At 37.8% G+C, this 17985-nt stretch overlaps 1 protein-coding gene across 1 annotated transcript in view; it reads left to right on the top strand.

Annotated features, from left to right (window-relative positions):
* KAT6A (lysine acetyltransferase 6A) overlaps positions 1 to 17985 on the top strand; it is a 51067-nt gene that overhangs the window by 16586 nt on the left and 16496 nt on the right. The window contains exons 4-12 of the mRNA XM_040618320.1: positions 6247 to 6355; positions 6841 to 6956; positions 7200 to 7281; positions 8087 to 8222; positions 9478 to 9791; positions 10970 to 11088; positions 14241 to 14356; positions 16571 to 16712; positions 17139 to 17300. Of these exons, the coding sequence (XP_040474254.1) occupies positions 6247 to 6355; positions 6841 to 6956; positions 7200 to 7281; positions 8087 to 8222; positions 9478 to 9791; positions 10970 to 11088; positions 14241 to 14356; positions 16571 to 16712; positions 17139 to 17300 (1296 nt within the window). The remainder of the gene's footprint in view (positions 1 to 6246; positions 6356 to 6840; positions 6957 to 7199; positions 7282 to 8086; positions 8223 to 9477; positions 9792 to 10969; positions 11089 to 14240; positions 14357 to 16570; positions 16713 to 17138; positions 17301 to 17985) is intronic.

Below are 17985 nucleotides of genomic sequence, written 5' to 3'. Positions count from 1 at the left end.
TTGAATTAACTTTATTTGTAAGTCATCTTTTTCTAGAAACAAAGTTTCTTCTGACTAATGCCATATACCTTGCTGCAGCTACCTGAGGATTTTGGGGGTGAAGTTGGATATAAGCATGTACACGGTGAAGAGAAGCGTATTTAAGTCTCGTTTAATGATTTAAAGTGACTTGCAAATACAAATGCTGTGTAGACATGAGCAAAAGAAAAGCATGCAAGTGAAAGTTCATGGACTAGGGAAGTTGAGGCTTATGCTTAGTGAAGCAGCATGGCGGCCTGATGAAATGCATCAGGTGCAAGCTTACTTGGTTGTACCTGTTTTTTCATGCTCACTACTCTTTAGAGCTATGTTGCTGTAACATTATAATCAAATTCTAAAAATTTTCAGTAAAAGTCAGCTGCGCTGGATTGCACAATTGCTTTGAGTTTTCCCTTTAAGTCAAACAGGTCAAAGAAAAATAATTCTTCCCTTACACCAGTTAACTTCCACTGGTAGTGCTTACACACAGCTGAATTAAGGTAGCTGAAATGACAACGAAAACAATGGAATTGTTCAGTTCCAGTGTAACTGCTGTGCTGAAGTTGAACTGTAATGTCAGAATTTGAGAAAAGGAAATGTTCCTTTTTACAGCAAGTAAATCAAAGCACAGACAAGTGGAGATTATTGTTGTTACTGTTGATAAGGTGGGGGTGGCCTTGCTGACCAGGAAAAAGAGCAAGTACACTCTGGGGTACTGCTGCCTGGAGTAAGCTCTTGCTCCAAAGGAAAGTAGAATTCCTTGGTTAGTAGATCACATAATTCATGCTCTAACAGACTTTTATCAGGGAGCATCTCTGAGATGCCATGTTGCTGACTGTAATTATAAAATATTAATTTTGTAGAGCACTTCTTATTTAAAATAAAACCCAAGGACTTCTGCTTAAAGTTCTGGATTTTTTTTTTCTCCTGTGTCTTCCTTTACTAGCTTTTCTCGTGGAAGGTGAGGGAGCAAATTAAAGCAGCAGGAAGTTGATATGTTCCTTAGGATGTAATGGTAAAACCTTCAGCTACAAAGCTTGGAGAGTAGCAGGTATTGTACATATTTTAAAAAATGTGGGACTGTGGCTCAGGAAGCTTTCATTCTGACAGCAATCCATTGATGGAATAAAGATATATTTATAAAAAATACTTTCATAAATCTGGTATGGTAGTCTTCCCCTCCCCCCGAAAAATGCCCCAAACTGCTTCATTAATGTAGTAGGCTTCTTTAAAGTGTGTCAGGTTATATAAGTGATTGTTTTAACTCCTAGGTTTTGAATTCTGGAAGGGAGGAATCATGGATTTGAGGCAGATAAAAAGAAACAGTGGATCAAAATTTATGGTTTCCTCACTGAGAAAAAAAATGTTGTAGTCTTTCAGATCAAAAAGAGTGGAGGTTTCTGACAACGTTCTCTGATGCTAATCATGTATCCTGCACTGTTGAATTGGTATTTCCTTGGTGCTTTTCCTGGGGTGTGATGGTGTTTGTGGGTTTTGCCATCAGGAGAAAAGTGGTAGCTCTAAATACTGTTCAAAGGGGCATAGCCATCTGAAATTTCTTCTGAGCTTGGATGTCTGTCAGACCTTTGTTCAGATTACTTCCAGAAATTACTTTGATTGACATGTCACTTACATGTTCCTATAAAATACAGTGGCTGATACCACTGTTCGTTGTTGCTGGCTTTTCTGTGCCAAAAGGAGTCAAACTGCCATCAGTCTTATTCTGCCCTGCAAAAACTATTTCAGCATGCTCTGCGTGCAGTTTAGCAAGGAGCTATTTTAAAATTACTTCGGTGAAAACTAACCACAGCATTGGGACCAGAGATATGCAAATATGCAATTGACGATTGATACCTTCAATGAATAACAGCATCACTGGTATCCAGAAATGTCTGCTGTCACTTGTGAAATGTCCATTCTTGTACAAATGAACTGTGTGTACTTGGGAAGAGATTCAAATGTGTAGGCATGTGTAAATCGTCTGAAACTATATCAAACAGTACTTATGGTAGAGGCTAACATATAATTTAAGTTAAAGTTTGGGCCAACAGGTAAATTTTGATATAGTGTAGTACATATTGCTTGAAGTACACAATAGGTTTACATGTGCATTATTTCTTTTATTGTCCTATTGTTCTTTGATGAATGAGTATATAGGACTGCAGTGTTCAGTGCCACAAGGTTTCCCACTAGGTAGGAAGGTGTTGGCAGAAAGGATGTATTTAATGCGTCTAAGCTGTTAATTGTTTCTTAGGAAGCTGTACAGAAGATGATCTTTAGTAGGCATCATAAAGGCTTGAAGTGTTAGTAGCATCAGCCGTTGGCATATGAATGGTAACGTTGGGAGATTTTTAAATGGGAACTACTTTGGGTTGCTGTGGAGGGCATCTCATTGACATCATGTGGTAGGATTACCTCAGTAGCTTTTCCCCAAAACAAAGCAAATATTTGTGCAATATTTCTGTCTTTCTTATGTTTTCAGTAATCTGTGATGTTTTTTAAGAAAAGCTGTGCTTAGGATTCTTTACCCATAATACATTTAAAAGAGCCTCTTATTATCTATACATCTGTTGGCTATGGGTTTCTCTTGTTTTGTCTTTATTACTTGACTTGCATATAGAAAAAAAGTTTATTTTAAGACTCTGCCTATCTATACTGTCAGGAATTGGTTCATTTGCTATTGCTTTGTCAGAAAGGTTGTTCTATATTAATATGTTGATAAGTTTGTATTTCTTCCATGTATAAAAACTTCACATGTGTCCAGTTCATTTCCAAGTCATTCCTGACTATATTAATTTCTGTAGGTCATCTATTCTTAAATAATTTTTTTGCATGTTCCTTGAAAATTATTTCCATATTCTGCTGTTATGTGAATATTTGAGCTAGACACACAATCCTAATAATACTCTTGATAATCTAATTTCTATTTTATATTGTTCTTGTATTTGTCTGTGATATTTAAACATATAAAGCAAAAGTAGATAGGAAATATTTATTCCTTTTTGGCATCACTTACAACTTTGTCATCTGCTCCACACAAGGAGCCTTTTGCCATTCATTTCTTGTTCAGTTGTCTTTATTTTTCTTACTTGCTGGCCAATAATAGTTCGTCATTCTTGCTGTATCTTTCACGTACACCTAAAACTGCCGGCAAAAATCTTGCAATCTTCTTATCTGCTTTCACACAATTTATCTCTTCCCATGGTGTCTGCTGTGATGTTGATGAGATAAACCCCCTTTTATGCTTCATGCTTTGCAAGGAGTTCAGTTTTTCAAACTACATCACTTCGTCAGGGGCTGTAGTGTACGACTCCTTCTAGAAGTAGTAAAGCTATTCTCCTTCATTTCTTAAAAAAAAAAAAAAAAAAAAAAAAAAAAAGAGAGAGAGAGAAAGAAACATAATTACCAAATGGTGCTTACGTGCTCTTTAAGCGCTGCCAAAAGTTTGAATGTTTTATCTGTGGTTATATTACAGTTCACTAATACAGTTAATAAGGTGTGACTGCATAATTAAGTTCATTTTACCACACTTGCAGATGTTAGACCAAATGCATTCTTGATGTAATCTGTCAGGGATGGTAAAAACATCAATTTTTACTGTGATCGCAAATATGATTTGTCTGGTTTCCTTGTCTTGTGATGTTGGAGTATAGCCCTTCTCCATCAATAATAATGTCTCCAAGTGCTACTGTGATTACATAAATAGTGGAGAATGAAATTCTTCTGGTTGTTTAATTATAACTATATCTTGACAGAATTTCTGAGTACTTGCCTTTAGGAGTTTGATTCTATATATCCAGACTGGCAACGCAGGCATTTTAGGCTTACATCAGGTCTCTGAATTAACTCAGCATTTTACAACCCTTTGAACTAAAGCCATAAATGTTTTCTTGAGATACGCAAGCAGCTGAGATTGAAATTTGGTGCAGATTTCAGTTCTGAAAGTATATTTTCCCTTTTGTATTAAGAAAATAAACATTTTGTGCTTGTTCCGTTTTACAGTACCACTGAGATTATTCTATATTCAGAGCAAGGAAGTGTGCTGGGGGTTTAGGTCATAGTTTCTTTTTGTATTTTTGGAGGTTTTCATTTGTTTAATTATTTCTGCTTTGAATTGGTAACTTCAAAGCTAACAGAAGTGTGTAGAATAATAGAAATTTTTTTGTCATTCTTAACCTTTCTTCTGATTTGTTGCCTTTTTTTATTATTTTTTTTTCATTCCAGATGTAAACCTCAGCATTATAGTTAAAAATCAGTTTGTGTCAGAAAGTAAGGTTTAGCCATGCAGGGAAATTGATGCTGTTGAATGCTCATTCACATTAAAGTTTAAGTATTAGAAAGAATAAATCTTCCATCTTACCTTCTGTCTGAAAAACTGTTATAATGTAGCTGATACTCGTTATGAAACTTAACTGCAGACTAAAAAGAGAGGGAAAGGAATGATTCTGGGTTGTGAAATTATGTTCACAATGGCATTTCTGGCAATATGACACTTGTAATATTGTAGAAGTTATGCTTTGCTTTTTTTTTTTAAATTAGATTTTAACTCAGTTAATATGTGACCAAATATAAAGGATGAGTGAACATGCCAAATTGTATTGTAAAGGATTATAAACCTTTTTACTGCAACTGTTGGTGGATCCAAGATCATCGCATTTCTTTCAGACAGGACCAGGAGATGCCTGCTGCAGATCGCTGCATTCTTGAGTTCCCACACTGATCTGCCTGTTGACATTAGTCAAGAAATTTTCTTTGGGCATTTTCTTATCAGAAAATGGGAATAATGGTGCTTATCTACTTTGTGTAGTATTGGAATGTGAATAAAATAGCAAAAAAAGAACAAGTTATTATTTTTATGGGAAAGATGAAAGTTAGTTAATAATAACTTGTTCCAAGAGGTAGTAAGTATTCCTCAGGAAGAAGAGACTGAAGGTAAGAAGACAAGTGAATGTTTCTCAGAAGGTAGAGAGTAAATTTAATTCCTGAAATCTTGATTCCAAAGAAAATAAAACACAGACTGACCCTTAATAACAGTTTTCCCCCACCCCAGTAAACCTCATACTGACTGGAAGCAACTAGCTGTCCGGCACCTAGAGTTCAGTCTTGAACAAAAAGAGAACAATTTGTGTACAGTCAGTCCCCTCTCTTGTGTTAAAAGAGGATGGAGGATCCCTACATAGCTGATTTTAGCCAACATTACTGTGGCGACTATGGCTGGAAAGATGCTTCTTGTGGAAGTGAGGATGTAGTTTACCCCTCCCACTTTGACATTAACAACTTGTATGCTTGGCATAACTATCTACAGTTGTCTTGTACTCTTCCTTTGTCAAAAGGAGAAGAAACTGGAATCCTTCAATTAACTAAACCTGTGAATGTGTTTCAAACTGTAATGGTTTGAGTAGGTGAATTCCTATTAGTTTACATTTTAACACCGCCTGGCATTTACCTGGAGGCTAGAATAAATACTTGTGCTCAGGATGAGGAGTGTTAGGCTTTCATTCCCAAGTAGTTGCTCCACGTTGTGTGGCTTAATTTTGAAATAGCAAATTTCCTAAGGTGTTCTGCTGGTTTCCATCTAGTGGCGTTTTAAGGAACACACCTCAGTCTGTAAGTGTCCTGGTTCTGTATGCTGAGGTAAAGATACAGCTTGAAAACTTAGTTTGTTAAAAGAGAATTTTCTTTTATTTTCATTTTTCGTAACCATGTTAATAGTTGTGCAGTTGTTGTACTTGATCTATAATACATTTTATTCTGGGTAATGTATTGCAAATGCTTTTGATGACTGCACTACCGCTTTTTGGATACCTGATGGGAATTTCTAAGGCTACTGTGTTCAGCAGTCATCTGTGCCTTTTTTCCACCACTGCATCGCCTCATAGCTCATTCATTTGTTTACAAATTAAGGCACCAACTCTCTTTTAACTTTGCATTCAGTTATGTATTAATTTATAGCCCTCTTTCCCAGCTTGTTTTTCCAAGTTTCCCCTAGACCTGAAATTCCGTTCTCTTTTCCTTTGTACCTGGGATTGTGTCTCTTGTCTTTGGAGTTCTAACTTCTATTCAAGTTACAGTTAATGTGGTATTGTGTGGTGAGAACCAACTAAAATCTGTGAGGCATGGTGTAGATTACATACTGTTCACATATGATATAAATGTCTGTGTGATTTTGTGTATTACAATTTGTTCCCTTGATAAACTCAGTACTTTTATTGTCTATTTTCGTCACAGCCGGTTGCTGAACCAATTCCAATCTGCAGTTTCTGCCTTGGTACAAAAGAGCAAAATCGAGAGAAGAAACCTGAAGAGCTCATTTCTTGTGCTGACTGTGGCAACAGTGGTAGGTGACCATTTACAGTGCTGCTAGTAATAATGTCCACTTGAGACAGAAGAGCTTGGTATAATGACTGCTCCTGACCCATACGTATGAGGAGGATGCATCTATGGCATATAATACAGTTAATTCATCTGAATTTCATGCTCCCAGAGGGGAGACAGTTAAGTTAACCTAACACAAATAGTTTGGTTGTCTCCTGGAGGTTTCTTTAAAAATGTGGTAATGATGACCAGTTTTATCATGTTTCTCAATTCAGTTATGGAAAATTATTTTAGTGTTCTTTTGTATGTGGGCCTACCGTTTGCTATCTAGGGTGTTTGTTTTGTGTTATAAGTAGATAGGAATAGATGCACCTGAAAACAGGACTGTCTGGATAACCAAAATTCTGCATGGGAATACATAATTGATAAAGTGAGCTACTTGTGAGCCTTAACAGCAGTGGAATGCATTTACTGGTATAATTTTCTCTTTTTTTTTTTTTCCTGTAGGTCATCCGTCCTGTTTGAAGTTCTCTCCAGAGTTGACAGTTCGAGTGAAAGCCTTGCGATGGCAGTGTATTGAGTGCAAAACATGCAGTTCCTGTCGAGATCAGGGCAAAAATGCTGTGAGTACAGTGGAATATGCACTGAGTGAAGAGGATAGCAGTTCTGTGGATGTTTTGTTAAACTACAGAATAAAATCATTCGAGAGTCAAGTATTTGCAATTTTTGTCTGAGTCTAGTATTTCTGAGACCTGTGAAATACTATGATGGGTCTGTAGTTGAAAACTGTTCTCTGAGATGGTGACTAATGGAGGGCTTGATCCTGATGCATATGTAGAGAGATTAACGTTACCTGTTTTCAACAGGATAACATGCTGTTTTGTGACTCATGTGACCGTGGCTTTCACATGGAGTGCTGTGACCCCCCTCTTACCAGGATGCCAAAAGGTGAGGACTCTGTGATGAAAAGGTTAATTTAGGATGGTGTTGGAAGAAGTCAGTAGGTAGAAAGTGCTTTCACGTATTTGGTCCTCTTAGCTGCGTTTAACTTGCTCTTTACAGTATTGCTTTTCAGGTATTAGAAAGTAGAGAAAGGTCAGAGCTTCGCATCTGGATTTTCCGTTGTGTCCTGCTTCCTGTTACTCTCTGAAGGTTTTGAACAAAATCTTTGACATTTTAAGGAATAGAAGTGATTCTTTCAGTTTACAATTATCAGCTTCCATTTGAATTAATAGCCTTTTACAAAAGAAAGAGATAGGACTTCAGAAACTTAGAAGTTAATCTGTTTGGACAGTGGAGAATTCTGGAATACAACCAAACTTCTCTTTTTCCATCAGAAAGCAGGTTATCTATGGGAGGTTCTTCCTTAGTAGGTAGAAGAATATTTACCTATAGAAGATAGTTGGAACTAGTGTAGTCATAAGCAGAATATGTGATACTTAAATGTGGTGATTTTTTTTTTTGTTTTGTTTTTTTGTGGGTTTTTTTGTTTTCTGATAATGTGCTACAAATTAAAGAGACTTCCTGCCATGGTTGTGGGAAGTATATCTGAGGGGGTGTGTGTGTGAAATTAACTGGGCTTAAGTTGAGATTGCTAGAGCATACACGTAATTTTTCTTATGTGTATATGTGATAATTTGGGCCTTTGGTACTGTTCCTACCCTTTCTGTTGGAAGGCCTGGGCCTTGCAATTCTCCTTTTTGTCTTATTTAGGTGTTCTTTGCATTCGGTGATGGGGACTTGTGTCTTACAGGTATGTGGATATGTCAAATATGTCGGCCACGGAAGAAAGGAAGAAAACTTTTACACAAGAAGGCAGCACAGATAAAACGACGCTATGCTAACCCAATAGGACGTCCAAAAAACAGGTTAAAGAATCAAAATACAACGTAAGTCTCTTTATAAGGAGGAGTAAGCTATGAGATTTTATAGGGCGGTGGGTATTTCTGAAGTGTGCGGTCTACTTTGTTAAAAGGTTTCTTGTACAACTAAGAGCTTTTTGTTAGTCTTTAATACAGTATTTCTGAAGATTGCTGTGAAAGACTAGAAGTAGCCTTAGTGCTTCTTTTTGCCTAGATTTTTGACTCTTCGTGGTAACTTACTATTCAGTTTTGCACTATTCCTTATAGTCAAAGATTCATTTTGCTGTCTGTGTCAGGTCTGTTTTGCTGGATGGCTGCTTCTTCCAGCATAATTGTTTTGCTTTGCATTTCTCCAGAACCCTTTCTGATGTTTAGAGAAACTAACTCATCTACAATAAAGCATGCAAGGTTGTTTTTTGACACACGTTTAATCTGACACTGCTGCCAGAAAATATTTGGCCCTTTTCTGCTTCCATTCCACATGCTTCTGCATTTTTGGAGAGCTCTATATTGTGCTAGGACAGATTGTGTGGTTTTGTCATGGTTGTTGTGGGGCGGCCAGTCATCAGGGATTTAGATTTTGGTGGGTGGAAATTCTTTGGATCGCTGTTCAGCCAGAGCCATTTCCTTGAATTAAGATTGCTGTGCAGTGCTTGTTGTGATGCAGCACTGTTGACTGCGCAGGGGACAAAACAGTGAAGGAGCACGTCACAAGAACTTATGTTTTGGGCCTTGGATCAGCTTAAAAAAAGAAGTTGAACGACCACTTGATTCTAAACAGTAGCACCAAAGGATGTTCTGGAGAAAAATCCTAGAAAGTTTAATGCTTATAAAAACATGAAGGGAATGTGTCTCTTAAGCACCCTAATTATTTTCAATCTGTGTGATACCTTTGCTTAGAGGAACTCCCGATATAATTCAGAGGGGCAAAAGGAAAGCTACCTATCCGCTGTTGCTCTTTTGTCTCTTTTAATTTTTATTTTATGATTTATTCACAACTCTTTTGCCTTTATTTCATCATTTCACTTGCCAAATATATCCATGGAATTATGCACAGATGCTTAGTTTGTCTTTTTAGGAAAAAGCAGCCTATTTCTGTCCTCTGTAGTTGCAAAAATTGTGCAAAAATCAGTCAGCTTCCTGAAACAGCAGTCAGTCTAGGGCAGTCCTTCTGAGAAGAGTTAAATAATCAGTTATCTCAATAGAGTTTTAAAATGTCCAACCTGAAACAAACCACCTTACCAAATATTCTGTCCGTATCTTTCCCCTTCTTATTCTTTAGCTCAAAAGGCCCTTTCAGCAAAGTCCGAACTGGCCCTGGTCGGGGTCGGAAGCGTAAGATTGCTCTGTCCAGCCAGTCAGCAACATCAGAAGGAGGATACCTGGAGCAGACAGACGTCTTGGACTTCTGCAGAGATGGCAGCACCACCTTAAAGTTTAACAAGAAAACCAAAGGGCTTATAGATGGCCTTACTAAATTCTTCACTCCCTCCCCTGATGGACGAAAAGCTCGAGGGGAAGTAGTAGACTATTCTCAGCAGTACAGGATCAGGAAAAAGGGTACCAGGAAATCTAGCACTTCAGAATGGCCCACAGGTAAAGATTTTTCACCCTGCCAATGTAAGTATCCCATACACCAAGGAAATGTTCAAAGGCTAGGATGTTGAAGTGACTAGAATTGTTAGAGGCTGGAAACTTTGAGCTGAAAGTTAACACTCAAATGCAGTTATCTTTGGTGCATTGAAGTAGAATATCAGTTGGAAAAAGGAATTGATCCTAGAGGCATTTGCCTCTATATATATATGATGACAAAGTGTGATAAAGGATTAAATGATTGCTTTGAGGTAATGAGGGCTTGCAGATAGCCCTAGGAAATGTGCTGAATAATATCACATTTGAAAGAGGTAATGTAGGGGATGGTTAACGAAAATAAGAACAGCAAAGTAGAAGTTTGAAATGGGAAACAAGATAATTAAAAGCAGTCTGACAGACCTGTAAGTTTCCAATCTATGGTATGGGGTTGCATGCCAATGTTTCTTAATTTTTTCAGCCTTAGAGGAGTCTGCTGTGTGCAGTTTGGCACCTTCTTTCTTGCTGGATAGCATCCCTTCTTTTGAGCAGAGTTCTACTTTCCTTGTTTTCTGGTTTAAGACATTAAATCAAGGTCCAGTCATAGATTAATCTCTGTACTCAGATCTTTACAGTCTTGTCGAATAGTTTCATAGCTTGAATTGTTCCTAAGCAAGCAGTGGGAAATAGTCTGCAATAACATAAAAGTTTTACAGCTTTAAAGTAGTTGCTGGCATTAGCCTAGCTGGTGCTGGAAGAACAATAATGTAGCTTAATATTTTGGGGGTGAAGTATCTTGTGGGTTGTGTTCACTTTTTTGTGGAAGAGGTGTTTGTTGGGTGATGAATGTAAGTGCCCTGGTTTCAGTTGCACCAGATACAGCATTTAAATAGTTGTGATGCTTTTTTGTGAAAAATGGGCATTAGAGGTAAGCCATTTATGCAAAACTGTGTCATTATTACAAATGCCTTCATGATACTATGAATGTGGTGAGTTTTGGATGAGGTTAAATATATGACAATACTTCTTACATGGTCACAAATTTAGAACTGGCTCTTCTTTTGTGGTCCCAAATCCGAATAGAATATCCCATCAAAAAAACTTGGTGTGTGTCTGAATACAGCCAGATGATGTTAGTCACTGCACTAAAAAGCAAGAACTCCATTGTAAATGTAAGTGAAGACAACTTTCTCTCTCATTTACAGACAATCAGGACGGATGGGATGGAAAACAGGAAAATGAGGAGCGTTTTTTTGGAAGCCAGGATGTCTTAACTGAAAAAGACATGGAGTTGTTTAGAGATATTCAGGAACAAGCACTGCAGGTAAAGTTAAATTTTCAGTGTCTGGCACCAAGTACCAAATCTGGGGAGGGAAAAAAAAAAAGAAATAATTTAACAAACCCAAAAAACTCACCCCAACCCAACAGCAAAAAAACCCAAGAAACACAGACTCCAGGTGAGTCAATCTGTCACAGAAGCTAATGTGCTTGGTTTCTGCTGCTTGAGAGTAATGGGGAACTGACCTCAAGAGAGCTACGGGATAATATAAAAGTGAGCATAACAGTGCAAGAGATTTAAGGTGGGCATCTAAAAAGCTGTGGCTTCAGTTGTGTCAGAACAGAGCTGTTAAATAGCTTCTTTTTCTAGATACTTTTAACTCCTTATGGTTTCCCTCCAGGAAAGGGCATTGCTCTGTATGTCTGTATGCACATATACATGCATGTACATGTGTAGTATATGTGTGTGTATCTCTACCTGTACGTTTTGATAACTTGAATGGTCTTATGACTTAACTCCTTCTGAAGCTAAAGAAGTCAGTTGAATTTATGCAGTGACTTCCCTGAACAGTACTTCACTAACTGTCCTTTTAAACTTCTCCAGATATTTTACTTCTGTTTATTTGCCTATGATTCTGTCATAGGCTGGTTTAATTCCACTGTAATAAATATAGTCTCTGTAATGGGAGAATAAATGAACAATAAATTGTGATAAGACTAAAGTACGCTATGTGTGTGATAAAGCAGACTAAGATGAAGTGCAGTTAACTCTTCTATTGAGGTGCTGCAAATACAGCACTACTGTATAACTGCTTATTTCAAACTTTGTTACAGGATTGATTTTTTTAAAAAAATTCAGCATGTTCATCATTGAGCAAATTGCATATGAGACTGTGGCTTGTGACTATAGTTATGTTTTAGAAAAATAACTGAAGATCTGAAATTAAATCTATGGAAGTGTACCCAGAATAAAGAAAATACTAATCTGCAAAATGTGCTTGGAAAAAGGAGCAAATTTTGGAGAAGTTTTTTATTTGTGGTTTTGTTTGGTTGTGGGTTTTTTTCCCCTGTGTGAGGAAAATACTTGTTGTAGATTAAATACTTTAAATTTAAGGTGCCGAAGTTGGTTGGTTTTGGTGGGGAAAGGGATAACCAGAGTTGTGATGTAGCTGATACAGGGACTCTGTGCTAACTGCCTCACCAAAGAAAATGGAAATACAGAATGATGTATGAAACACTTTTGGGTGAGCTGGGGAGAGGATACTGCATATTAAATGTTCAGGAAGAAGGTCCTTCAGAGCTATCTGCAGCTAGCACAGAGGCTGAAGCAGCAGTCTACTGTTGAAGGCATTCTTCTGACTGATGTGTGAACATATGGGAGCTGGGTCTCTTGTGTTGGGCATTCATTTGGAGGAGGTGTTGCTGCAAAGAAAGCACAGGCGCAGGTACAGGACACATTGTTGCAGGTGCATGTTACTCTGTTTTCCATAACAGAAATGTCAGATGTCTGTGGTAGTTGTGTTTGTTATTGACATACTGTACTGGGCGCTAATAGTGATTCCTTTGAAACTCCTGTGCAGGAAGTGCTTAACTGTAGATCGTCACAGCTATAAAGAGCTGCCTTCGTAACTGCTCTTTTGGTGATCTCTTGCCACCGGTTGAAACGCTTGTGTTGCATGCAACCTTATACCAGTTACCAAAAATGTAGAGGTCATGCTTTCCTTTCCTCATGGAATCCTCCCAAACACAAACAGCAAAAGCTTGCAGTACCCAAGATTGTGCTTGTTTAATAGTATTGTCTTAATTCTTTTTCTTAAATGCTGAGGAGTTTGTTCTTATTAAATCTAGCTTTTGAGTCGAAGTAAGATAAATTGACTCTCTTGTCTAGTTTCTGTCCTAGTAGGTAGCCTAAGAAGAAAGGAGAAGCCTAAGGAATAAATTTGTAAACTGTTGCAGGGGGAGGGGGGAGCAACGGAATTAAGTCATTGTGGATCACATGCAAGTAGTAAGCTCTAAGGTGTCATTTGGCTGACTGCTGAAACACTCTGTTTATCTTCTGAGTAAGAATAGAAGGAAACAGGAATCACTTATTGATGGCTCTATTTGGAGCTCTTGGATTAAATATTTTCATAGGAGATTACTGTCCTTTTTCATCTAGATAGAGCTCCTTAAAACGTGTATGCCTAAGATTAGATTCTGAGGAGGCTTCTGCCTACAGCAGTCAACACTCAGGAAACTTAGAAAAATATTAATTCTGAATGTTAGCCTTTGAAACCCTGAGCCATTGTCCTGGGTGTAGCTGTTTCATTCTGCAAGCAAAAATTAGCATATAGGTAATTCAGTGGTACTCTTCACATTTGTTTCTGACCTCCTATTTGAAACATTGGTCTCATTTATTGACAGCTTTGCTGTCCAAGTAGTTCATCTGATAATGTACAACCAATAGGAATAGTTGGATTTCTAATTGTGCAAGTGACAGTCTTTTGAGGGAAGAATCTTCGTTACTTGGTAAAACATTTGTTTTCTTTGGAAGCAGAGCACGTAGTTCCCTTATTTTTAGTTCCCATGACATACACAGTTACTATCAGAGAGAAGGGAAATAAAAATTGTATAAGTAAATTTTTTTAAAATTTTTTTTTCTTCTAATAAATAATTTGAGGTTTTTCTCTTAAGACTTCTGCACTCATGATGATAAGCAGGTAGCTGTACCTTGAATACTGTTTTGGTAGGTAATACATGTGCCATAGTACATCAAGTTTTGGAGGTGGGAAGACACTGGTGTGTTATGTTAGATACTCAAATGTTCTAGATCTTAACCTCGGGAGCAGTTTATGTGTTTCTGTTCTTGGTTGTTGAAATAACAAGAAAGGAAATAGCAACGGGACTGAGAAAACATTGTGTTACATTTTGCTGTATATTAATTATTGTATTTAAAGCTATGACATGCAACAGTGTGAAAGGTAGCGGATATATGTGGTATGACAATGCTTACTAATTCTTCCTTTTGTGAATCATATGCTTGCTTTAATTGTGACTGGTACTGGTTTTTAGTTTCAGAAAGCAATGTATGCATCTTCCTAATTCTCTGTGAGTTTGAGCAGGATGGACTGATAAGAAGGATAAATGAGAATAATTTATTTCAGCTTAGAAATCCTTCACTTGGAAATTCACGAAAACTTTTTTCTCTCCCTTGCATAGAAAGTAGGGGTGACTGGGCCTCCTGATCCACAAGTCCGATGCCCTTCTGTCATCGAATTTGGCAAGTATGAAATCCAGACCTGGTACTCCTCCCCATATCCACAGGAATACTCGAGGTATGACTGAATATTCTTCTCCTTTGTTTGGCTTCAGTGTTTATAGGAAAGCTGAACTCCAGCAGGCACAGAAATCTTAGGAAGATTCTATCTGAATGTAGGACAGAAGCAAAGTACACGTAATCTGGATACTTTTCATGGTAGTTAATAGAGTCTTAAGGTCTGTTTAGGCTTAGTCAAAAAGTTTATAAGCTCTCTGCTACAACCTGCATATGCTGTGAGCATTTAAACTGCCACAGGAATATATGATTAAATGGATTCCCAAAGAGCTGACTTACTCCATACTCTGAGGAGGGAACAGCCTCAGCTAAATGACCTAGTACTGGGCTCTGTTAAACATGTAAGTGATTAGAGTATCTGACTCTCAGGAGTGCGTTGGTTCTTTACAGGTGATATCATTAATGGTTTGCATTGGAACAGACCTTTAAAGACCATCTAGTCCAACCCCCCCCTGCCATATGCACGATATCTTTCACTAGATCAGGTTGCTCATAACCCTGTCCAGCCTGACCTAGAACACTTCCAATGACGGGGCATCTGCAGTTTCTCTGAGCAACCTGTTCCAGTGTCTGACCACCGTTATTGTAAAACATGTCTTCCTTCTGTCCAATCTAAATCTATCCTCTTGCAGTTTCCAGCCATCACCCCTTGTCCCATTACTACAGGCCCCAGTAAAAAGTCTCTCTTGGTCTTTCCTATAAGCCTCCTTTATATATTGAAAGGCTGCAACAAGGTCTCTCCAGAGCCTTCTCTTCTCCAGGCTAAGCAACCCCAACTCTCTCAGCCTTTCCTCATAGGAGAGGTGTTCTAGCCCTTGGATCGTTTTTTGCAGCTGTCCTCTGGACTCACTCTAACAGGTCCATGTCTTGTGCTGAGGACCCCAGAGTGGGACGTAGTACTGCAGTTGGAATCTCACCAGGGTGGAGTAGAGGAGCAGAATGACCACCCTCACCCTGCTGGTCACGCTTCTTTTGGATGCAGCCCAGGATACGGTTGGCTGTCTGGGCTGCAAGTGTACATTGCTGGCTCATGTCCAGTTTTTCATACACCAGTATCTCCCAAGTCCTTCTTCACAGGGCTGCTCTCAATCTGTTCACCTCAGTCTGTATTGATACTGGGGATAGCCCTGACCCAGGTGCAGGACCCTACACTTTGCCTTGTTGAACTTCACAAGGTTTGCATGGTCCCACTCTTCCAGCCTGTCAAGGTCCCTCTGGATGCCATCCCTTCCCTCCAGTGAATCAAATGCAGCACTTCTCATGATAAAAAATAGTACATTTGTTTAGGAAATAGCATGTTAACTGTGTATTAAATAATTTGATTAGAAATGGCTGTATACTATTTATGGGAGTTGAAAAAGAATAATGAATAGAAATTTCATGGGAATTACTTTGATGTATTGTTTTTATGCTGTATGTAGTTCAACATAGCCACAAATGCTATGAAAAATACAAATAGCTAAGAAAAATGTTTAATGCTAACATGTTTTGGCATCTGAAAGTTTATTCTGTGAGGCATGTATAGTTGTTTTGATGTTCTCTTGCTTAACAGCTATGCAAACTGTCTAAACTGCAAAGTCTCCAAACTTTAATTTGATTCAGAAAGAGGAATAACTTCCAAGGGCCATAGCTAGAGAGACAAACTCTTCATGCTACCATTTAATAAGAGCACACGAGGAATTTTTCTAGCTCTGCTAAAGACATTGAAAGTAAATGAAAATAACATCCCTGCCCAAGCTAAAGTATGTAAATGGAGTTAAATCACAACAGTATCAGGACACTTGCATTCAAATTGTTTGTGTCAATGTAGTATGTAAATTGGTTTTAAGGCAAACAGATGGTGTTGTGACCCATGGCTCACAGGTACATACAGCTGTCTATTAGGAGGAGGGAAGTGAGAGAATACGAACCATTTGTCTAATCCATTCTAGTGTCAGTAGTGCAAAACTGGGGTATTTTTACTATATTTTTAATAGGATTTTAATCGATGCATGTATTCTGATATACACATTGATTACATTTAATACACATTCATTACAGAATAAGTAAGTTAGTAAGTAGTTTAAGTGTGGTAAGTTGTTTTTGGCCTGATTAGCACATACACAAGGTCAGTATAATACTGGATTTGTTTTCCTCAAGTTCTCTATCTGCAGGAGTGAGGTTTTTTATACAAAAGTCTGTCTTCACTCTCTGATCTTTCTTTCTTTGCTTACAGGCTACCCAAGTTGTACCTTTGTGAATTCTGTCTAAAGTATATGAAAAGCAGAACTATTCTCCAACAGCATATGAAAAAATGTGGCTGGTTTCATCCTCCAGCCAATGAAATTTACAGAAAAAACAATATTTCAGTCTTTGAGGTATGTTAAAAAACTAAGCCACTCACTTTGTAAGGTCTTTAGCCCCCAGTTGTGTAGTAAGTTTTCCATAGCCCTAAAGAATCTTCATTCTTGAAATATTCAGTTGCTGAGAGTGAAGAACTACAAGCAAGCAGTAAGAACTGACCTCATGTGTAGGTTATTCATCCATAAAACATATGAGAAGGCTTGCTTTGTAAAAATGCTTTTTCATTTTAGGAAAATTAATTAAGCTCTCTCTTAAGCTAATGAAGGTAACAGTGACTTGGCCACAGCCTTTATGTTGTATAAGTTTTAAGTCCTTTGAGGTGCTACCTGTGACAGTCTTCCTGTCATGTTAGACATTTCAAATGTACAGGGATACTCAGATGAAGCATGTCCTTGCATGACAGCAAATGGAGTGACAAAACTTTTCCTCATTTCTGGAAGGTTGATGGCAATGTCAGCACAATATACTGCCAGAATTTGTGCTTGTTAGCCAAACTCTTCCTGGACCATAAGACACTCTATTACGACGTGGAGCCATTTCTTTTCTACGTGCTGACACAGAATGATGTCAAGGGCTGTCACCTCGTTGGCTACTTTTCTAAGGCAAGTATTTGAGTACTTCAGACTTGGAACTGCATTTGCTATGGTGAGAAATGCTGCTTCAGAGTCTTAAAATTGTTGTAATTTAGACCCTAGCATTTTATATAATACATTATGTAATATAGGTATAGACATCTGTTGCAACCAGATTATATTACATTCAGAGACCACCAACTAATGGTATCAGGTTTCCTCATAATGTTGAATAGCATATATTCTCTAAGGAACTTGTACTGCAGCTAGCAGCTAAAAATACTCCAGCTTTTCAAGTGACTTCCTAGTCTTGGTGGTGATGGGTAGTACTGTTTATGAGATGGAGCTACTTGGTAACATTTATCTCATCTTCCCTTCCGTAAACACATTGTATTCCAAAGAAATTTGTCAACTTTGCACCTCATTTCAAACCTTTTATTTTTTTGACTGAACAGGGCCAAGATTTCAGATAGGTCTTTTCTTAAGATTTTTGTCTATAATTGTTTTTCTTATTTTTAAATAGCTTTAATTGAAGATTTTCCATTCAGTCTTCAGAACAGCAGATTTCAGATCGGATTTTAGTATATTATGGTTATAACGTTGAAATATTCACTGGAAAACTGCAATAATTTTCAGTTAATTTAGCTGCTTTCAGGTTTATGCTTTCAACTTTATCTGCTGTATAGCCTTTGTTCTTTATTGTGTCTAAGCAGAA

This window comes from Falco naumanni, chromosome 19, assembly GCF_017639655.2.
Source record: "Falco naumanni isolate bFalNau1 chromosome 19, bFalNau1.pat, whole genome shotgun sequence".
In the NCBI taxonomy this organism is placed as follows: Eukaryota; Metazoa; Chordata; class Aves; order Falconiformes; family Falconidae; genus Falco; species Falco naumanni.
This window is presented reverse-complemented; position numbering and strand designations above follow the sequence as displayed.